Source organism: Gopherus flavomarginatus, chromosome 1, assembly GCF_025201925.1.
Source record: "Gopherus flavomarginatus isolate rGopFla2 chromosome 1, rGopFla2.mat.asm, whole genome shotgun sequence".
Taxonomy (NCBI): Eukaryota; Metazoa; Chordata; order Testudines; family Testudinidae; genus Gopherus; species Gopherus flavomarginatus.
In genome coordinates, this window is record NC_066617.1 from 242,866,519 (window position 1) to 242,887,202 (window position 20,684).

The following is a 20,684-nucleotide window of genomic DNA, read 5'->3' on the forward strand; positions in this document are numbered from 1 at the left end:
TATGAGAAAAGTGAGAGTCGCATTTAAGTGTATTACAGTAGGATTGAAAAGATGCCAATGTAAAATGAGATTCTTCACATCCTTAGCTTTTACTGAGAATGCTGTGTCCACGTTTTAGTGTTCTGCTGAGCTTGAAAGCTATGGACAAAGGGAATACAGTGGGTTGTAATGAGCAATGGTCAAGCTGTGACAGTCTTGAAAACCCTTCCCATTTATTTAAAATCTTTTTCAGTGGGTGATTGACATACCATAATAATGTCTTAACAGAGTGCAAGATAACAAAATTATACAAAAATAGAGAAATTATTTTATTTTAGGTCAACATTGCAAGGGAGCAAAGGGCTGTTATCAGATGAGAATATCAGCTATTTTATAAAAGCAGCAAAGAGTCCTGTGGCACCTTATAGACTAACAGACGTTTTGGAGCATGAGCTTTTGTGGGTGAATACCCACTTCGTCAGATGCATGTAGTGGAAATTTCCAGGGGCAGGTATATATATGCAGGCAAGCTAGAGATAATGACATAGTTCAGTCAGGGAGGATGAGGCCATGTTCTAGCAGTTGAAGTGTGAAAACCAAGGGAGGAGAAACTGGTTTTGTAATTGGCAAGCCATTCACAGTCTTTGTTTAATCCTGAGCTGATGGTGTCAAATTTGCAGATGAACTGAAGCTCAGCAGTTTCTCTTTGAAGTCTGGTCCTGAAGTTTTTTTGCTGCAGGATGGCCACCTTAAGGTCCTCCTGAGGGTCGAAATGACAGTCTGGACCTCTACATTGAATGCTTCCGCCGACGTGCACAGGCAGAAATTGTGGAAAAACAACATCGCTTGCCTCATAACCTAAGTCGTGCAGAACGCAATGCCATCCACAGCCTCAGAAACCACCCAGACATTATAATCAAAGAGGCTGATAAAGGAGGTGCTGTTGTCATCATGAACAGGTCTGACTACCAAAAGGAGGCTGCTAGACAACTCTCCAACACCAAATTCTACAGGCCACTTCCCTCAGATCCCACTGAGGAATACACTAAGAAACTGCAACGTCTACTCAGGACACTCCCTACACTAACACCGGAACAAATCAACATACCCTTAGAGCCCCAACCAGGGTTATTCTATCTACTACCCAAGATCCAAAAACCTGGAAATCCCGGACGCCCCATCATCTCGGGCATTGGCACTCTCACTGAAGGACTGTCTGGATATGTGGACTCTCTACTCAGACCCTATGCTACCAGCACTCCCAGCTATCTCTGTGACACCACTGATTTCCTGAGGAAACTACAATGCATTGGTGACCTTCCAGAAAACACCATCCTAGCCACCATGGATGTAGAGGCTCTCTACACGAACTTCCCACACACAGATGGAATACAAGCTGTCAGGAACAGTATCCCTGATGATGCCACAGCACAACTGGCTGCTGAGCTCTGTGCCTTTATCCTCACACACAACTATTTCAAATTTGATGACAATATATATCTCCAGATCAGTGGCACAGCTATGGGCACCCGCATGGCCCCACAGTATGCCAATATTTTTATGGCTGACCTGGAACAATGCTTCCTCAGCTCTCGTCCATTCACGCCTTTTCTCTACCTACGCTACATTGATGACATCTTCATCATCTGGACCCATGGGAAGGAGTCTCTGGAAAAATTCCACCACGATTTCAACAGCTTCCACTCCACCATCAGCCTCAGCCTGGACCAATCTACACGGGAGGTCCACTTCCTAGACACCACGGTGCAATTAAGTGATGGTCACATTACCACCACCCTTTACCGGAAACCTACCGACCGCTATGCCTACCTTCATGCCTCCAGCTTCCATCCCGGGCACATCACACGATCCATTGTCTACAGCCAAGCACTGAGGTGCAACCGCATCTGCTCTAACCCCTCAGACAGAGACCAACACCTACAAAATCTCCACCAAACATTCTCAAAAGCTACAATACCCGCACGAGGAAATAAGGAAATAGATCAACAGAGCCAGACGTTTACCCAGAAGCCTCCTACTGCAAGACAAATCCAAGAAAGAAACCAACAGGACTCCACTGGCCATCACATACAGTCCCCAGCTAAGACCTCTCCAATGCATCATCAGGGACCTACAACCCATCCTGGACAATGATTCCACACTTTCAGAGACCTTGGGTGGCAGGCCAGTCCTCGCCCACAGGCAACCTGCCAACCTGAAACACATTCTCACCAGTAACTGCACACCACACCATAGGAACTCTAGCTCAGGAACCAATCCATGCAACAAACCTCGATGCCAACTCTGCCCACATATCTACACCAGCGACACCATCACAGGACCTAACCAGATCAGCCACACCATCACCGGTTCATTCACCTGCACGTCCACCAATGTAATATATGCCATCATATGCCAGCAATGCCCCTCTGCAATGTACATCGGCCAAACTGGACAGTCGCTACGGAAAAGGATAAACGGACACAAATCAGATATTAGGAATGGCAATATACAAAAACCTGTAGGAGAACACTTCAACCTCCCTGGCCACACTATAGCAGACCTTAAGGTGGCCATCCTGCAGCAAAAAAACTTCAGGACAAGACTTCAAAGAGAAACTGCTGAGCTTCAGTTCATCTGCAAATTTGACACCATCAGCTCAGGATTAAACGAAGACTGTGAATGGCTTGCCAATTACAAAACCAGTTTCTCCTCCCTTGGTTTTTACACTTCAACTGCTAGAACAGGGCCTCATCCTCCCTGACTGAACTACGTCATTATCTCTAGCCTGCCTCTGGAAATTTCCACTACATGCATCTGACGAAGTGGGTATTCACCCACGAAAGCTCATGCTCCAAAACGTCTGTTAGTCTATAAGGTGCCACAGGACTCTTTGCTGCTTTTACAGATCCAGACTAACACGGCTACCCCTCTGATACTTGACAGCTATTTTATAGACTCTAGTTGTGATTTGACCCTATAAAGAGATCAAATATGTTAACTTTTAGCTTTTCAAGATATTGTTGACAGCTAACTGTTCTTTGTGGTCCTGGCAGTCTCTTGAGGAAGAACTTGACTTCCCTGTGCTGTTTTGAGTGGTTGTGTCTTTATCATATACTCATATGTCATTTGCAGGCCTTCTAACTACAGAACTATAGAAGTGCCTTTTAAGCTGATACAAATGTGAACACTAGCACAAAATATGTGAGAGTTATAAATTGTGTGGTATGCAGATTTGACATTGGTCTTAGCTAGCCTAAATTTGTGTAAGCCAAAGATATGGAGGAGATAAGTATACTTTTGTGTTTAAAACCTAGGGACTGGGTTTCATTCCTTCCTGCAGAATGAATAATATTTATCTGCCTCACAAGGGTGTCATGAGACTTAATTGACGTTTGTGATGAATTCTGAGATTCTTGGGTGGAGATCTATCTGGCCTCATTAGGGCAAGGCATTACTGAGTGCCTTGCAACCTTCAATGTAGGGAAATATTATCCGCATTTTTCAAAAAGGGAACTGAGGCAAAACAAGACTAAGGCCAGAAGGGATAACCTCGTCTGAGCTCCTGTGTATCACAGGCCATCAACGCCACCCAGCATCCACACACTAAACCCAACAACTGAAATTAGGCCAAAGGATTACAACCCACACGAGACTATTATGTGTCACAGGCAGAGAATGAAGAGGGACGATGTGCACCAGAGCCTGGGGCTCCTGCAGTGATATGAAAAAGACTGAGTGAGATATACCCAGAAAATTCTGGCAGGTGACCCACATGCTGCAGAAGAAGGTGAAACCCCCTCCTAAGGTCACTGCCAATCTGACGGAAGAAAATTCCTTCCCAACTGCTCATACAGTATCATTCTGACCCTTAACATGTGAGCAAGAACCAGCCAGCCACACATATCTGAGAGAGCGAATGCTTGGTGCCACCTCAGAGCCCTGACCCACTCTGTCCAATGTCCCGTCTCCAGCTTGGCCATTCCTGATGCTTCAGAGGAAGATTAAAAAACAAACAAAAAAACCTCCCAACACAATACATTGGGGTATGGGGTTCCCTTCCTGATCCTTGCAGGTGGACAGCTGAAAGCCTGAAACATGACCTTTAGGAACATAAGACATAAACCAGATGTCAGCCCCAGGATTGCTGAGATTCTCCTACCATCACAAGTAATTTTGGCAGACAATTGCACTCCTAAATCTGTCCAGCTCTCTCTTGAAACTAGTTAAGTTGTTTGCCCTTCAACGACTATTGGAAGGCTGTTCCAGAACCTCACCCCTCTGATGGTTAGAAACATTCTTCTAATTTCCAGACTGAATTTGTTCATGGTGAGTTTATATCTAACTGTTCTTGGGCCGACATTGTCCTTTAGCTTAAACAGCTCTTCACTTTCCCTGGTATTTACTCCTTTACGTATAGAGAGCAATCATATTCCCTTTTGACCTTCTTTTTGCTAGACTAAACAAGCCAAGCCAAGTGTCTTCTCATGAGAGAGGCTCTCCATTCCCCTGATCATTCAATTAGCTCTTATCTGCACCTGTTCCAGTTTAAAATAATATTTCGTGAACATGGATGACTAGAATTGCACACAGTATTACAAATGAGGTCTTGTCCAATAGCATTAATACTTCTCAATTTCTACAGGAAATGCCTCGCCGGATACATCCTAGGATTGCATTTGCCTTTTTCACAGCCATATCACGTTGGTGACTCATAGTCATCCTGTGATTGACCCCACACCCAGGTCTCTCCCCTCCTCTGTCACTTCCTACTGATGAGATCTCAGCTTGTAGCAGAAATTCTTATTATTAGACCTGAAGTGTCTTATGTTGAATTTCATCCCATTTGTATCACTCCAGTCTTCCAGGTCATCCAGATGTTCCTGGGTAACATTCCAATCCTCCTCCGTATTGATGATGCCTCCCAACTATGTATCATCAGCAAATGATGATTATTAGCACACTTTTTTACTTTTTTTGTACCAAGGTCATTAATAAAAATATTGAATAAGATTGGTCCCAAGACTGATCCTTGAGGAACTCCCCTAGTAACCTCGCTCTGGTCCAATAATTCACCTTTCAGCACAACCTGATGCCTTCTCCCCTTTTAGACAATTCCACATCCACCTTACAATGCTTGTACTGATCCCCCCCTTCCCTAATTTAACTAAAAATTTCTCAGGTGGTACCATGTCAAATGGTTCACTGAAGTCCAAGTATATTAGATCTACTGCACTTCCCTTATCTAAAAATCAGTTATTTTCTCTCAAAATCAGGTTAGATTTACATGAGCTATCTTTGGCAAACCTTTGTTGCGTTACATCCCCTTTTCCATTTCCCTTGTTTAATTTAATTATTCTGTCCTTCACAATTTGTTATAAAGCCTTGTATACTATTGAGGACAAACTAACTGGTTTGTTATTTCCCCGGATCACTTTTTTTTCCCCTTTTCTTAGCTATAAGTACAATCTTAGGAATTCTGCAAGTCACGTGGCACTACCCTGAGCTCAATACAGCTGTCTGTGACAGAGCAGGGAATGGAACCCAGGCTTCCCAATTCCCAAGTTAATGCCCTAAAGCATAGGCCATCCCTCCTCTCTAATGCAAAAAAACAGTGCCAAATATTATTTGTTTATTGTAAAATATTGTCTTGCTTTGTTCTTGACTCACTGAAGTGCTTGGTTACCGCAATAATGATTGTGGTGCAAATACGTCCCTTAGTATATAAACAATTTGGGACTTCTACTTTTTATTCTTATGGCCTTGATCCTGCAAGACTTATGTGGCTGTACTTTATGCTCCATGAATAGTTCCACTAGTTTCAAAGTTAAGTACATGCATAAATCTTCTATGCAGTGTAGTTATAGCTGTGTTGGTTCCAGTACATTAGAGAGACAAGGTGAATGAAGTAATATCTTTCATTGGACCAACTTCCATTGATGAGAGAAACTAGCTTTTGAGCTAACACAGAGCTCTTCTGTCTCACTCACCAACAGAAGTTGGTCCAATAAAAGATGTTACCTAACCCAGCTTAAATCTTGGCAGGAGTGTGGCCTAAAAATGAAAACAATGAAAAATCAAGCACAAAATAACTAGATGTACTTTGTTATGTACTGCAGGCATGGCTTCCAGTAATAGGTATCGTGCCCTGCTGTGGAATGCTGGGTCAGGAGGACTTCCTGTAAATGAAACCACTTTTGCCAAGGTACTGCGTCAGCAGGGTTACACCACGGGACTTATAGGTATGTAGGAATATGTTTTATCATGAGTTGGCACAGGAATGATTACCCGAATGTTTGGGAGACTCTTTGGGTTTTTATTTTCTCTCAGCTGTCTGTCAGTCACACATGTGTAGCTCCGAGCAGGTGAAAAAATAACTAATAAATGCAGGTGTCTATATTAATAATAGTAGTAATAATACCTTATAGACTTTGAGGCCAGAAGGGACTATCGTGATCATCTAGCTCTTATGTAGTGTTTTTCATCAGTAGATCTCAAAAGTGCTTTACCAAGTAGGTCAGTATTATTATCTCCATTTGACAAATGGAGAAACTGAGGCATGGGACTTGCCCACGGTCACCCAGCAGGCCTGTGGCAGAGCCAGGAATAGAACAGCAAACAGAGCTGTAAACAGGGAGTTTCAGAGGGAGTTCTCTTGGAGGAGCAGGTTTTTGTATTTGGTGTATTGTATTGTGTAGTTTGTATGTGTGGAGACTGCTAGGGGCAGTGTGCTGGGAGAGAAGCTGAGCCCTGTTTAGGGGGCGGGGCTTACCTGCCTAGGGGTCCTATAAAAGTAGCCAGCCAGTCAGGCAGCGGCATAGACAGCTGCAGCGGCACAGACAGCCAGCAAACAGGGGAGTTTACAGGGGGAGGTTGTGAGGGAGATTAAGAGACCTAGGCAGAGGAACTGACAGGCTAGTTAAGGGAGTGGGTGGTGGTCTGCCAGTGTTCTGGTGCCTGTTGGGGGTTTGTTTTGTTTTGTGTTTCTTGGACTACCAGGTTTTAGGTGGGAAGGCTTTGACCGATACAGAGGCAGCAGTGAAAGACACAATGAGGATGACTGGATGTGGAAGCTGAGGCATGTACATGATCCTGGAGGGGGTACCTGAAAAGAGTTTTGTCTGCATGAAGTGCTGCCTGAAAGAGCTGATGGAAGAAAAGATCCGAGGACTGGAGATGCAGGTGGAAACTCTGGTCGAGTTTAGAAGGGGGTTTGAGCAGATGATGGAGCAAAGACATGAGGAGGCTGAAGGGATAAGCTCAGACTTGCAGATGGAAGCAGGACCAAAGAATTCTGAGGAGAGACTGCTAGGTGAGCAAAGTTGACGGTGGAAGCATGTGACTAAGAGAACCGGGCAGAGGAAAAGACGGGCCAGTGAAGGAGAAATAGAACTCAGGAACAGGTTTGCAGAGTTGGAAAATGAAGAAGGGGTACAGCAGGTGGCCGCTGAAGGAGAGAGGGCAAGGAAAAAGAGAAGAGCTGCTAGTCTTACAGGAAGAGGGGAGGAGTCAATGGAGGCAACACCAAATATGAGCCCCAGGAGGATTGTAAGGGTGAATAGGAATCGAGAGGACTTGCAGCCAGGGGGCTCAGGGGATAGACCAGAGAATCACACTGTCACCAGGAAAAGGCAAGTCTACATGATTGGGGATGCCTTACTGAGAAGAATAGACAGGCCTGTAACTAGAGCTGATCCAGAGAACAGAAGGGTGTGCTGTCTGCCGGGTGCTAAGATACGGGATGTGGATCTGAGGCTGAAAAGGATCCTAATGTAGTGGGAAAGAATTGGTTGATTGTCCTTCATGTGGGAATGAATGATATGGCTAGATTCTTGCTGGAACATATCAAGGGAGACTATGCCAGACTGGGGAAGACCCTTAAGGAAATCGAGGCTCAGGTGATCTTCAGTGGGATTCTGCCGGTTCCTAGAGAAGGGCAACAAAGGTGTGAAAAGATTATGGCGATCAAGAGATGGCTCAGGCAGTGGTGCTATAAGGAGGGCTTTTGGATGTACAGCCACTGGGAAGCATTTATGGACAGAAGACTGTTCTCTTGGGATGGATTTCACCTGAGTAAGGAAGGAAATAGACTTCTAGGATGGAGGCTCGCCCAACTGATTAAGAGAGCTTTAAACTAGGAATTTGGGGGAGATGGTTGGGAGATGTCCAGGTGATCTCCACACCAGAATTTAATCTTGAGAGGGAAGAAAACAAAGTAAGAGGGGATACAGCCGTGGACAGAAGAATTGACATAAGGAGGAAGGGTAGTGTAGATACCAGTCTAACAGGTGATGCTGGTGGTAGAATGTCTGTGCCTAACAGGGTAAAGAATGTCAGTGAAACCAAACGGCAAAAATTAAGATGTCTGTACGCTAATGCGAGGAGCCTAGGAAACAAAATGGAGGAACTAGAGCTACTGGTGCAGGAAGTGAAACCGGATATTATAGAGATAACAGAAACATGGTGGAATAGTAGTCATGACTGGAGTACAGGTATTGAAGGCTATGTGATGTTTAGGAAAGACAGAAATAAAGACAAAGGTGCTGGAGTAGCATTGTATATCAATGATGAGGTTAACTGTAAAGAAATAAGAAGTGATGGAATGGATAAGACAGTCTGTCTGGGCAAAAATCACACTGGGAAAGAGAGCTGCTAGAGCCTCCTCTGAGATAGTGCTTGGGGTGTGCTACAGACCGCCGGGATCTGATTTGGATATGGATAGAGACCTCTCTAATGTTTTTAATGAAGTAAACACTAATGGGAATTGTGTGATCATGGGAGACTTTAACTTCCCAGATATAGACTGGAGGACAAGTGCTAGTAAAAATAATAGGGCTCAGATTTTTCTGGACGTGATAGCTGACGGATTTCTTCACCAAGTAGTTGAAGAACCAACAAGAGGGGATGCCATTTTAGATTTGGTTTTGGTGAGTAGTGAGGACCTCATAGAAGAAATAGTTGTAGGGGACAACCTTGGTTCGAGTGGTCATGAGCTAATTCAGTTCAAACTAGATGGAAGGATAAACAAAAATAGATCTGGGACTAGGGTTTTTGACTTCAAAAGGGCTAACTTTAAAGAATTAAGGGAATTAGTTAGGGAAGTGGATTGGACTGAAGAACTTGTGGATCTAAATGCGGAGGAGGCCTGGAATTACTTTAAGTCGAAGCTGCAGAAACTATCAGAAGCCTGCATCCCAAGAAAGGGGAAAAAAAACCATAGGCAGGAGTTGTAGACCAAGCTGGATGAGCAAGCATCTCAGAGAGGTGATTAAGAAAAAGCAGAACGCCTACAAGGAGTGGAAGATGGGCAGAATCAGCAAGAAAAGCTACCTTAGTGAGGTCAGAACATGTAGGGATAAAGTGAGAAAGGCTAAAAGCCATGTAGAGTTGGATCTTGCAAAGGGAATTAAAATCAATAGTAAAAGGTTCTATAGCCATATAAATAAGAAAACAAAGAAAGAAGAAGTGGGACCGCTAAACACTGAGGATGGAATGGAGCTTAAGGATAATCTAGGCATGGCCCAATATCTAAATAAATACTTTGCCTCAGTCTTTAATAAGGCTAATGAGGAGCTTATGGATAATAGAAAGATGACAAATGGGAATGAGGCTATGGAAGTAGATATTACCACATCTGAGGTAGAAGCCAAACTTGAACAGCTTAATGGGACAAAATCGGAGGGCCCAGATAATCTTCATCCAAGAATATTAAAGGAACTGGCACATGAAATTGCAAGCCCATTAGCAAGAATTTTTAATGAATTGGTAAACTCAGGGGTTGTACCGTACGACTGGAGAATTGCTAACATAGTTCCAATCTTTAAGAAAGGGAAAAAACGTGATCCGAGTAACTATAGGCCTGTTAGTTTGACATCTGTAGTATGTAAGGTCTTGGAAAAAATTTTGAAGGAGAAAGTAGTTAAGGACAGTGATGTCAATGGTAGTTGGGACAAATTACAACATGGTTTTACTAAAGGTAGATCGTGCCAAACCAACCTGATCTCCTTCTTTGAGAAGGTGACAGATTATTTAGACAAAGGAAATGCAGTAGATCTAATTTACCTCGATTTCAGTAAGGCATTTGACACGGTTCCACATGGGGAATTATTAGTTAAATTGGAAAAGATGGGGATCAGTATGAAAATTGAAAGGTGGATAAGGAACTGGTTAAACGGGAGACTCCAACGGGTTGTACTGAAGGGTGAACTGTCAGACTGGAAGGAGGTTACTAGTGGAGTTCCTCAGGGATCCGTTTTGGGACCAATCTTATTTAACCTTTTTATTACTGACCTTGGCACAAAAAGCGGGAATGTGCTAATAAAGTTTGCGGATGACACAAAGCTGGGAGGTATTGCTAACACAGAGAAGGACCGGGATATAATACAGGAAGATCTGGATGACCTTGTAAACTGGAGTAATAGTAATAGGATGAAATTTAATAGTAAAAAGTGCAAGGTCATGCATTTAGGGATTAATAACAAGAATTTTAGTTATAAATTGGGGACACATCAATTGGAAGCAACAGAGGAGGAGAAGGACCTTGGAGTATTGGTTGATCACAGGATGACTATGAGCCGCCAATGTGATATGGCCGTTAAAAAAGCTAATGCAGTTTTAGGATTCATCAGGCGATTTTAGGATGCATCAGGCGAGGTATTTCCAGCAAAGATAAGGAGGTGTTAGTACTGTTATATAAGGCACTGGTGAGACCTCCTCTGGAATACTGTGTGCAGTTCTGGTCTCCCATGTTTAAGAAGGATGAATTCAAACTGGAACAGGTTCAGAGACGGACTACTAGGATGATCCCAGGAATGGAAAACCTGTCTTATGAAAGGAGACTCAAAGAGCTTGGCTTGTTTAGCCTAACCAAAAGAAGGTTGAGGGGGGATGTGCTTGCTCTTTATAAATATATCAGAGGGATTAATATTAGAGAGGGAGAGGAATTATTTAAGCTTAGTACCAATGTAGACACAAGAACAAATGGGTATAAACTGGACACTAGGAAGTTTAGACTTGAAATCAGATGACAGTTTCTAACCATTAGAGGAGTGAAGTTCTGGAATAGCCTTCCAAGGGGAGTAGTGGGGGCAAAAGACATATCTGGCTTTAAGACTAAGCTTGATAAGTTTATGGAAGGGATGGTATGATGGGATAGCTTAATTTTGGCAATTGATCTTTGATTATCAGCAGGTAAGTATGCCCAGTGGTTGGTGATGGGATGTTGGATGGGATGGGATCTGAGTTACTGCAGAGAATTCTTTCCTGAGTGCTGGCTGGTGAGTCTTGCCCACATGCTCAGGGTTTAACTGATCGCCATATTTAGGGTCGGGAAGGAATTTTCCTGCAGGGCAGATTGGCAGAGGCTCTGGAATTTTTTCACCTTCCTCTGCAGCGTTGGGCATAGGTCACTTGCTGGTGGATTCTCTACAGCTTGAGGTCTTCAAACCACAATTTGAAGACTTCATTAACTCAGACATAGGTTAGGGGTTCTGTGGCCTGCTTTGTGCAGGAGGTCAGACTAGATGATCATATTAGTCCCTTCTGACCCTGAAGTCTATGAGTACCTAGATTTCCTGAGTCACCATCCAGTGCTCCATCCATTAGGAAACACTGCCTCTCTATTTATGATAACTTTAAACTCATCCTATATTGTAACAAACTAGTACTATTTAATATTTGTAGTGTGGTAAGACCTAGAGACTCCCAATTGGGGCTTGTGCCCCTAATGTGGTAGGTGCTTTACCCACACAGAATGAAAAGACAGTCCCCACCCCAGAGAGCAAATAATACTATTGGACATTTAATCATCTGTACCCAATGGAGCATAAAATAGGAGAAGTAAAAAATGTCACAAGAAGTGGCGTGGTTACAATGGTTAGAACAACTGAGCATTGTACTAGGTCCAGGAGCTTTTTAAAAGCTTAACAGAACTCTCTCAGTGCTTCCTTTGATATACATATGGAGAGAGAGAGAGACACACACACACATATCCAACAAAAGAAGGACTTTAAACATTTTGTTTGGCTTTGGAGGGGAAAAGGGATATAGAAATTAACAGCAAGTAGGTAGTACGTAACTGGCTAATATAATATGTTCCCCACTCATAGACAGGTGAGCCAAGCCGTGTTCAGAAATAGCTTGTTCTGTCTCTGGATTATTAAGTAGCATTTAAAAATGTGAAGTACTATTTAAGAGTTTGATGCTATAGCATAGAAGTCAAGTCATTGGTACTGTTTGCCTTTGTAACCCCTAATGATAGGTGAGAAGAGCAGGTGCTTTTGTCTGAAGACTAATCCAGGAATTTATTTATTTATTTACAGATCACAGAATAAAAGCAAACAATAAAATACCAGTATATAGACACACAAGTAGAGATGCCAAAAAATCCTAGGACATGAAATCACTTGAATTTGCTTATTGATGAATCATCATGAAAAAAGAGGATATTTTGATTTTTCATCAGAATATTTTTGTGCTGATTGATTTAGGTGAATTTCACCCTTTCACTGGACTGTTCCATACTTGCTAACCATTACCTTCATTTTTTTCCCTCTGTAAAGGTTATTTTAAACTCAGATATTTTCTCAGCAAGAAAAAAGTGGCGTCTTAACAGCTCCCAATGCAAACTCAGTGACCACTTTCATTTTGGCCGTTGGCTCTGTTAGTAAATTAAAATTATCCTTCTTTGGGTAGTTGTCTGTTTTTGACACTGATGGAAGATTCTTTGCATTTTGTCTCACTTGATTGCAAGGTGAATTTTGATGGATCTAAAGTTTTTGAGACTCGTGAACCTTTCAGAATGTTCTGGGGTTAATACATACCAAAGTATGTAACCCACATTTTTTTTTAATTAAAAAGTGAGATAATGGAGGAACCAAATTTAGTATTAACATAGTTGCAAACTTCGTTTTTAAGAACATTGAGAGCTCTATTTGCTCTTTAGGCTGTGTGCTAGATAAATGATCTAGTCCTGAGAAAATGGGCCGTATCATGGGGAGGCCTGCTCGGATGGAGGTACGATACAGTTTTTGCTGAATTTAGGGCCTTCTATTCCAGCTGAGGTGGGGAAGGCTTCTATTTGCCCTTTTATTAGGGCACCATGCTAGAGTATTTTCAGTATTATGACATCCAAACAGCTGTTATGGTCACTGTAGAATTTTGATTGACAAGTATAAAAGAATTAAGAGAAATTGAGTAACTTATTTCCTGTATTAGATTAACAATTGAACTATTTTAAGGAGAGATGAGCCAAGTGGGTTGCATTAGTTAAAAATTAATCACTGACACAACTTTTGTAATTGCGTGTATTTTTCATGTCACCCAGTACTTTACAGTATATTGCTCTGCTGTATTCTGTCATCTTGAATATCTGGCTCCTGTTTACATTATTTTTGGACGAAAAAGATTTTCTACTGTCAACAGTTCTATTTATCTTGTATTTAACATTTAGCACCCAAAAAGATAGATGGTGTGACTGTTCCTACACCTGAGTTAGCATATTTAAATGGACCTAATTTTTTTGTCCTGTAGGTGGTCTTTTTTAAAACAAGATGGTCTGAGTGCGTTGTCGATGATAATTGTCATGCTGTACAAAATGCTGTTTTGAATTTGTGTTGCAGTTTCTTATTATTAATAATAATTAGTATTTCAGTACCACCTATGTCCTGTCATAGACCAGGGATTCCTATGCAAAGAAAAAAAAACAGTCTCTGCCTCAAAGAGTTTACAGTCTGAGGGTAATCCCAGGGTTAGTGGAACTCGAGTGAGCTGAAAACCTGGGGCTTACACTGATTCTTAACCCTATGTTAAAAATTTTCTAATCTGGGCGTGAAACTGGGGCTCTGGCATCTACACTGCAGCACACATCCCTGAGTCAAACCAGCCATATCTCAGACTCCCCAGCACCCTCCCAAAATGTGGTTGCTCTAGCCCTTTGACTATGATGCACTGTGGGAAAACTTGACTGTCCACCCTGCATGTTAGAGGAAGTTTGAACAGCCCGCCAACACAGCCTGCCGAGAAGTCATTGTTGTTTGTGTGCTCTGAGCTACTGGAGCCAGCATTGTGAAGGAGGCACCTTTTGAAGAACTGCCCTTGCTAGTGCTTTCACTCCTGTCAGGAAATGGGCAGAGCTTCTGTGAGACACTGGTGGACATTTTGGTGGCATTTTCTGACCCACCAAAGGCACCTGACTGATTTCATGATGGAGCAGAAGGCAGTGAAGGGTAGTACCCAGGCATGGCAGACTCTCACTGGCTGATGCTGCTCACTACACTCGGTATAGCCTCTCATTGCCCCCACGTATGCCAGCGCTTCCTACACAGGGTCACAAGCACAGATTGGTGGGATCTCATCTTCACGCAGAACTGGGATAACCAGCAGTGGATCCAGAACTTTTTTGCATGAAGAATTTCACATGATGGATTCAGGAGCCAGCAGGGCACCATCCCAGCTGACTATGTCGTTGTGCAGCACGGTTAGCTCTGTGCTGGGACAGTGTCCAGCACTTAATCAAACACCTCATAAAATGGGCATTTGGCTGATGGGTTACCTGAGGTACAGTTCTGGTCCCTGGTCTTCCGGCATTTGCTCTTCAACCTTTTAATCTACTCCCTGCCTTGCTCACCAGTCCAGAAAATTTGCAGCGCTGCAAGCTTTTTAGTTATCTGCTGATATGTGGGATAATTCCAGGTAGTCTTACTAAAATCTATGGTTTTACTAGCCTCGCACCAGTGATTTACCAAAATCTGGCTGTGTTCCCATGATCATTAGGCAGCACATTCTGCGAAAGGCTTTTTCAGTTCAGTTTCCATTGCAAACACAGAAGGTTCTTTGATGATCTTTGCATCTTGCTGGTCAGAAGACAATGGTAGGTATAATACCGACTTGCTGCTCGCCAAAAGGGGTGGCTTCCGTTTTCACTGGAGGTGACTGGAGATTGTTGGGATAGAGAAGACAAAGGAAGTTGGCCCATGGAATTGTAGGATACTTTTGGCGGACTCAAAGGACATGAGTTAACCAGGGATGTGTCTACACTGCAAAGCAATAGGGCTCTAACTCTGGATCCTGGCTTGACAAAGGCTTGGACTCTCCAGCTCCAGAAGGTCCTAGGACCCTAGGTCTGAGCACAAGTCTTAGAGATTTGAATGTAGAGGATTGGCAGGAGGATTTGGACTCGAGTCTGAGCCCAGGATTATGCTGCAGTGTAGACATTCCCTTACTAGAATTGTATAAACTGGAAGCAATTCTTTGTGCTTCAAGTCAACAAGAAAAAAGTTTGCAATGCTTGCAAATTCATCTTATATAGGATTTGTAACAAGAGGAAAATCGGGCATTTTCTGTTAGAATTTGGGATTAGGAGGTAATACTGTTTTATACAGAAGAAAGAATAGTCATTTCTCCCACTGAGGATTGGATATTGGTATGTGTCTGACAACATGAGAAGACTTATTTGGGAAGGGGGCTTATAATGCACAGGGATTTTGGAATTAAGTTTAGGCAGACCATTGCATGTGGATTTATAAACCTTCTTAAATGCACTTGGACATAGGAAATGTTTCTTTGTTCAGGAATAACTTTTTAGTGCTTGCCTTTGCAATCTTAAAAATGTTCTTTTAACATAGTTTTTTGTAGGTTATTTATAAAACATATATAAACAGAATCACACATTGCCATATGCCAAAATTGAAAGAATAACAGGTATTTATTTTGGGGGAAGAGTTACATTATAGCAAACTAGTGGCATTCCTTTCACTTTACATTTATTATAGTTACAATGCCTACATAATCTCCATGAATTTATCCAGTTCTCTTTTAAAAGCTGTTAAGTCCATTAATGGCTATTAGCCAGGATGGGTAAGGAATGGTGTCCCTAGACTCTGTTTGTCAGAGGGTGGAGATGGATGGCAGGAGAGAGATCACTTGATCATTACCTGTTAGGTTCACTCCCTCTGGGGCACCTGGCATTGGCCACTGTCAGTAAACAGGATACTAGGCTAGATGGACCTTTGGTCTGACCCAGTACGGCCGTTCTTATGTACATTTGTAGAAAACTATTATTTCACAAATGTTGATACATGTGTTTCCTGCAGTATGTTTCAGTACTCATTTCTTATATGGCTGCATAGATGCAGAATAATAATTTTTACAAAATATATCCCTTCCCTGGGTAGCTTAGTCTAAGGCCCTAAGATCCCCTAGGGAGTCCACAGAAACTCTTATGCCAGGATGGAGTTCTACTGGCTTCCCTGGAATTCCACCATAGGTGCAAGGATCCACCTGTGAAGATCCCTTTTTAGATTCAGGCCCTGTACAGTCTTTTATTGTGCTTGTCATAACAAACAGGGAGCGATTGAAATCCATCGCTTTTCTTCCAAGTTGTGCACAGCAGGCATATGCATTGCAGGGCGTGCTAACTCCATCTTTTACAAGTGCTTTTTAATGTTTTAGACTGTGAGTTTCAAAGGAACCTAGGGGCTTTATATGCCCAACTGCCATTTAAATGGGCACTTAGCTCTCCTAAGGCTGCTTTGAAAATCCCAGTCCTAACAATTGCCTTTCTTTGTTTCTTTAACTTTCAGGGAAGTGGCATCAGGGTATGAACTGTGAAGCCCTCAACGATCACTGCCACCACCCTTCAAACCATGGTTTTGATTATTTTTATGGCATGCCTTTTACTCTTCTAAACAACTGTCAGAAAAACAAACCTCCTGAGTTGGATGCAGCCCTTCAAGCCAAACTCTGGCTTTACACTCAAATAATTGCCCTTGCTGTGCTCACAGTTATCATTGGAAAGCTTACTGGCTTGATCTCTGCCAGCTGGAAAATAGTTGCCTGCTTTGCCTTAGCTGGCTCTCTTTTTTTCACTTCCTGGTACTCCAGTTATGGATTTGTGCAATATTGGAACTGCATCCTGATGAGGAACTATGACATTACTGAACAACCTATGAAGTTGGAAAGGACGACTGCCCTTATGCTTAAAGAAGCAGTTTCATTTATTGAAAGGTAACTAAAGGCCTTCCTTTTTTCTTAAAGGAGACAAGATCCCAGGAGTGTTTTTAAGATCCTCAGTGCAAGCGGGTTTTTTGCATAAGCTGTTAATGTCTCTGGATAATTCTTTTTCAAATATTTTTGAAGCACATAAGAAATTTCTGCCCACAAACACATGCTCACTGACTTGGTTTCTGGAGCCAAGAAAAGAGTACCAGTATGAATGACATGTTAATGGGGAGAGCATTTTGAGTATTGACAACATATGAGTACACCAAGGATTCGACTTTGTTTCAGCAATCCTGGATCTGGAACTACCTGGAGCTTTTCAAATAAGAGAAGCTTTAACCAGGTGACATATGTGACTAAGGCCTCATTTTTCAATTTTTTTTTTTTATTTGCAAAACAACACTGTGTAGCTTCCCCAGCTATCAGACAAAGTCTAAAAAATTTTTTCTAACTAAATCTCTCTCTCCATATTTATCATGAAAGACTACTGGGCCAAAGTCCATGGTATCATCTGAGGCGTAAGTCACTGAGGAATTGGGGCCACCTTGCTGACCCATATGAGTGGGATTTTCAAAAGTGCCAGATGATTTTGGCTCATAAGTCCCAGTGAAAATTGGTGGGGTGCATGCTCCAAAGTCACTTAAATGGTTTTGAAAAGCTGTTGTGAGAGAATAAGTAATGTTTAAAGGGAGCTTGTGATGGGCTGCAGCCTGATGGTCTATGCTCTCAACTATACCAGTGAAGAGTGGCACCATTACAGCACAAGACTGCTGCAAATAAAACATGCTCTTTGGCAATCACTTATTTTTTAGGTTTCCATTATTGTTCCCCCTCACATACACACATACTACTAGTCCCCTCTTTTAGCTCTCAGGCTGCTCTTTCTCTCTTGCCAGCCCCCCATCTCTGTTAATGGAAGGCTGTTTCTGGTCCAGCACTACATAATCCAGCAATTCTCCTATAGCGGTTGCTAGGCTATTCTCTCTGTGGCTTATATGGCTCTTACTCCCTTTCAGACATCATTATTTTTTTTTACATAAGAATATAGACAAATTAACCATAGTAAATCTGACCATTTGATCTATTTGGTCAGGTATCCTGCCTCCTGCAGCAGCTCATCCCTTTTGGTGCTCATCTGGAAGGGAACAAACTGCGAAAAGCCCCATGAGACATCCAGATAACTGTGCTGTGCTATACATAGCAGACAAAACTTCAGGTAAAAATTTCAAAAGTGCTTAAGTCTCATTTTCAAAAGTGGCATAGGCACTTAGGCGCCTGTGTCCTACTGACTTTCAGTGAAAGAGTTTCAGTAGGAGTTAATCAGTGGTGGGCAATCTCAGCCCGCAGGCCACATGTGGCCCATCAGGGTAATGTGATTGCAGGCTGTGACACATTTTGCTGATGTTGACCATCCACAGCCCCACCCATCCCCCCACAGCTCCCAGTGGCTGCGATTCGCTGTTCCCAGCCAATGGGAACTGCAGAAAGTCGCAGGCCACATGGACGTGCTGGCTGCTTCTTCTCGCAGCTTCCATTGGCTTCAGTTCACCGTTCCCAGCCACTGGGAGCTGCGTGGGGCTGGGCCTGTGGATGGTCAACATCAGCAAAATGTCTCATGGCCCACAATCACATTACCCTGATAGGCTGCATGTGACACACGGGCCGCAGTTTGCCCACCACTCAGTTAGATGCTTAACTCACTTAGGCACTTTTGAAAATTCCTCTAGGCATCTATTTGCATCTTTAGGCATCTAAATACTTTTGTAAGTAAAGGTGTCTAAGTTGCTTTGAAAATTGGACTTAGAAGCCTATGTCAGGGATCTTTTTGAAAAATTTACCCTTCCTGACTACATGTGATAACTGTTTTACACCTTGAAGTCTGACATTTATTTCTGCCTAACTGTTCCATTATCATGTGTCCCTTTTTTTTTTCTTTCACTCACTTTACAGCCTTCCGTGGTGCCACACTCTTTCTTTACTATGGAGTGGGAAATGGCTAAACTTTGTGTTGATGTAAAGCCCTCTTGTGAGGGGGTTCTGGGATTATTCTCACTAAAGAAATTGTTTTGAAAATATATACTGTTTGGTGCATTGTAATGCAAACTCTTCTGGGGAGAGACATTACCCCCCAAAATAGCTAGTGTCATCCACTGTGCACATTACGAGAGAGAATGCTCCGTACCAGCCAAATTGAGGTCAAAAGCATTATGTCAGGATGAATATGGTTCTAGTTATAAACTCTGTGTGAATGTGAAAGCTTCCAGAATTTTCCAAGTGCACAACAAAAATATTTATTTAATTTTTTAAGAAACAAGCATGGACCATTCCTCCTCTTCGTTTCCTTTTTACATGTTCACACACCCCTTTTCACCACGGAGAAATTTCTTGGGAAGAGCAGACACGGTTTATATGGAGACAATGTAGAAGAAATGGATTGGTTGGTGGGTAAGTGTCCTTTATGAAAGAGATTTTCTTTAAATGTATCAGTGGGTTTTAAAAGGTGCAATATTGATATCAACCAAGCTTTTAGAGTCTTAAAAGCTATTAAAGTTCTCTGCAAGGGATCTGCAAAGCTTTAGTTCTCTTAGCTCTTGATCTTTTTGTTTGTTTCATAGCAAACTTTTGACTGTTTTTCTGTCTGTCCTTTAATTTACAGGCAAAATTCTTGATGCTATTGAAAAGGAAGATTTGAAAAACAACACATTCACATATTTTGCCTCTGACCATGGAGGACAATTGGAGGCTCAAGAAGGAAAAACTCAGCTAGGTGGCTGGAATGGCATATATAAAGGTAAGAAAAACAGTACGATTTCTTTTAAGTTAAGAAATACAATAGAAAATTAATTTGCTTGACTAACACTGATGGGTTCAATGTGAGTTGGTTTCTATTCCTGGTTCTAGCACAGATGTCATGTGTAACCATGGACAGCAAACCTAATCTCTCTATGCTCCATCTCGTTTCTCTGAAATTAAGGTATTAAACTTGCCTGTCTCACAATGGTATTATGAAGCTTGCATAAATCCTGTAAATCATTGTTTGTTCCTTGGATGGAAGGCTTCATGGAAGGGAAAAATATTTGTATTAAATTAGCTATTAACTGATCTTTTGTAGAGAGAAAGGGAAAATAGTAAGGAGAAGTGGTACCAAAAAAAGCTTTCTTCTTTGTGTTTACAAGCTCTTGACATTCACAAGCTTCAGTGGCATTTTATGGAATCATTCCTACTAGATAGTAAATGTGAATGATTTCCATGTAGTCAGACAAATTAGATTATGGTTACTTATTGTGCCCCAAAAATCACAGATACATGGGTAATCAGAACAGAAAAGGAAAGGAGTGTGCTGTCCCTTACAGTGAGAAGGCAATCACTGCACAGTTTTGTTGCTTTCAATATACTCTAAACAAAACAAATGCCAATCAGAAAGAATGTAAATGTTTTCATTTTTCAAACTGCAGCTTGTTTTAATTTTGCAACCTGGCCTGATTTTTCATGCAGCACTTGCCAAGTACACAGCCAGGGGCAAAGACTTGAAACTGTGACTCCCTGAGCTTTGGAAATTGCAGGGATGGGAAGGAGGAACTTTTGCTAGCTCCTGGCTCTTCCTTATGCAGCTGGATGATAAAGTGGCTTTGATTGCTGCCATTGAATGGAAGCAGTACGTTATAGATTTGGTGAATTAGTCTGATGGGATTTGGAGGGCGGGGGGA

At 42.2% G+C, this 20,684-nt stretch overlaps 1 protein-coding gene across 2 annotated transcripts in view; it reads left to right on the plus strand.

Moving 5' to 3' along the window:
• The window catches only part of LOC127039409 (arylsulfatase D-like), a 39,802-nt gene that overhangs the window by 10,880 nt on the left and 8,238 nt on the right, over positions 1-20,684 (plus strand). For both annotated transcript variants that reach the window (XM_050933140.1, XM_050933151.1), the window contains exons 4-7: positions 6,099-6,221; positions 16,560-16,983; positions 19,286-19,422; positions 19,634-19,768. In XM_050933140.1, the coding sequence (XP_050789097.1) occupies positions 6,099-6,221; positions 16,560-16,983; positions 19,286-19,422; positions 19,634-19,768 (819 nt within the window). The remainder of the gene's footprint in view (positions 1-6,098; positions 6,222-16,559; positions 16,984-19,285; positions 19,423-19,633; positions 19,769-20,684) is intronic.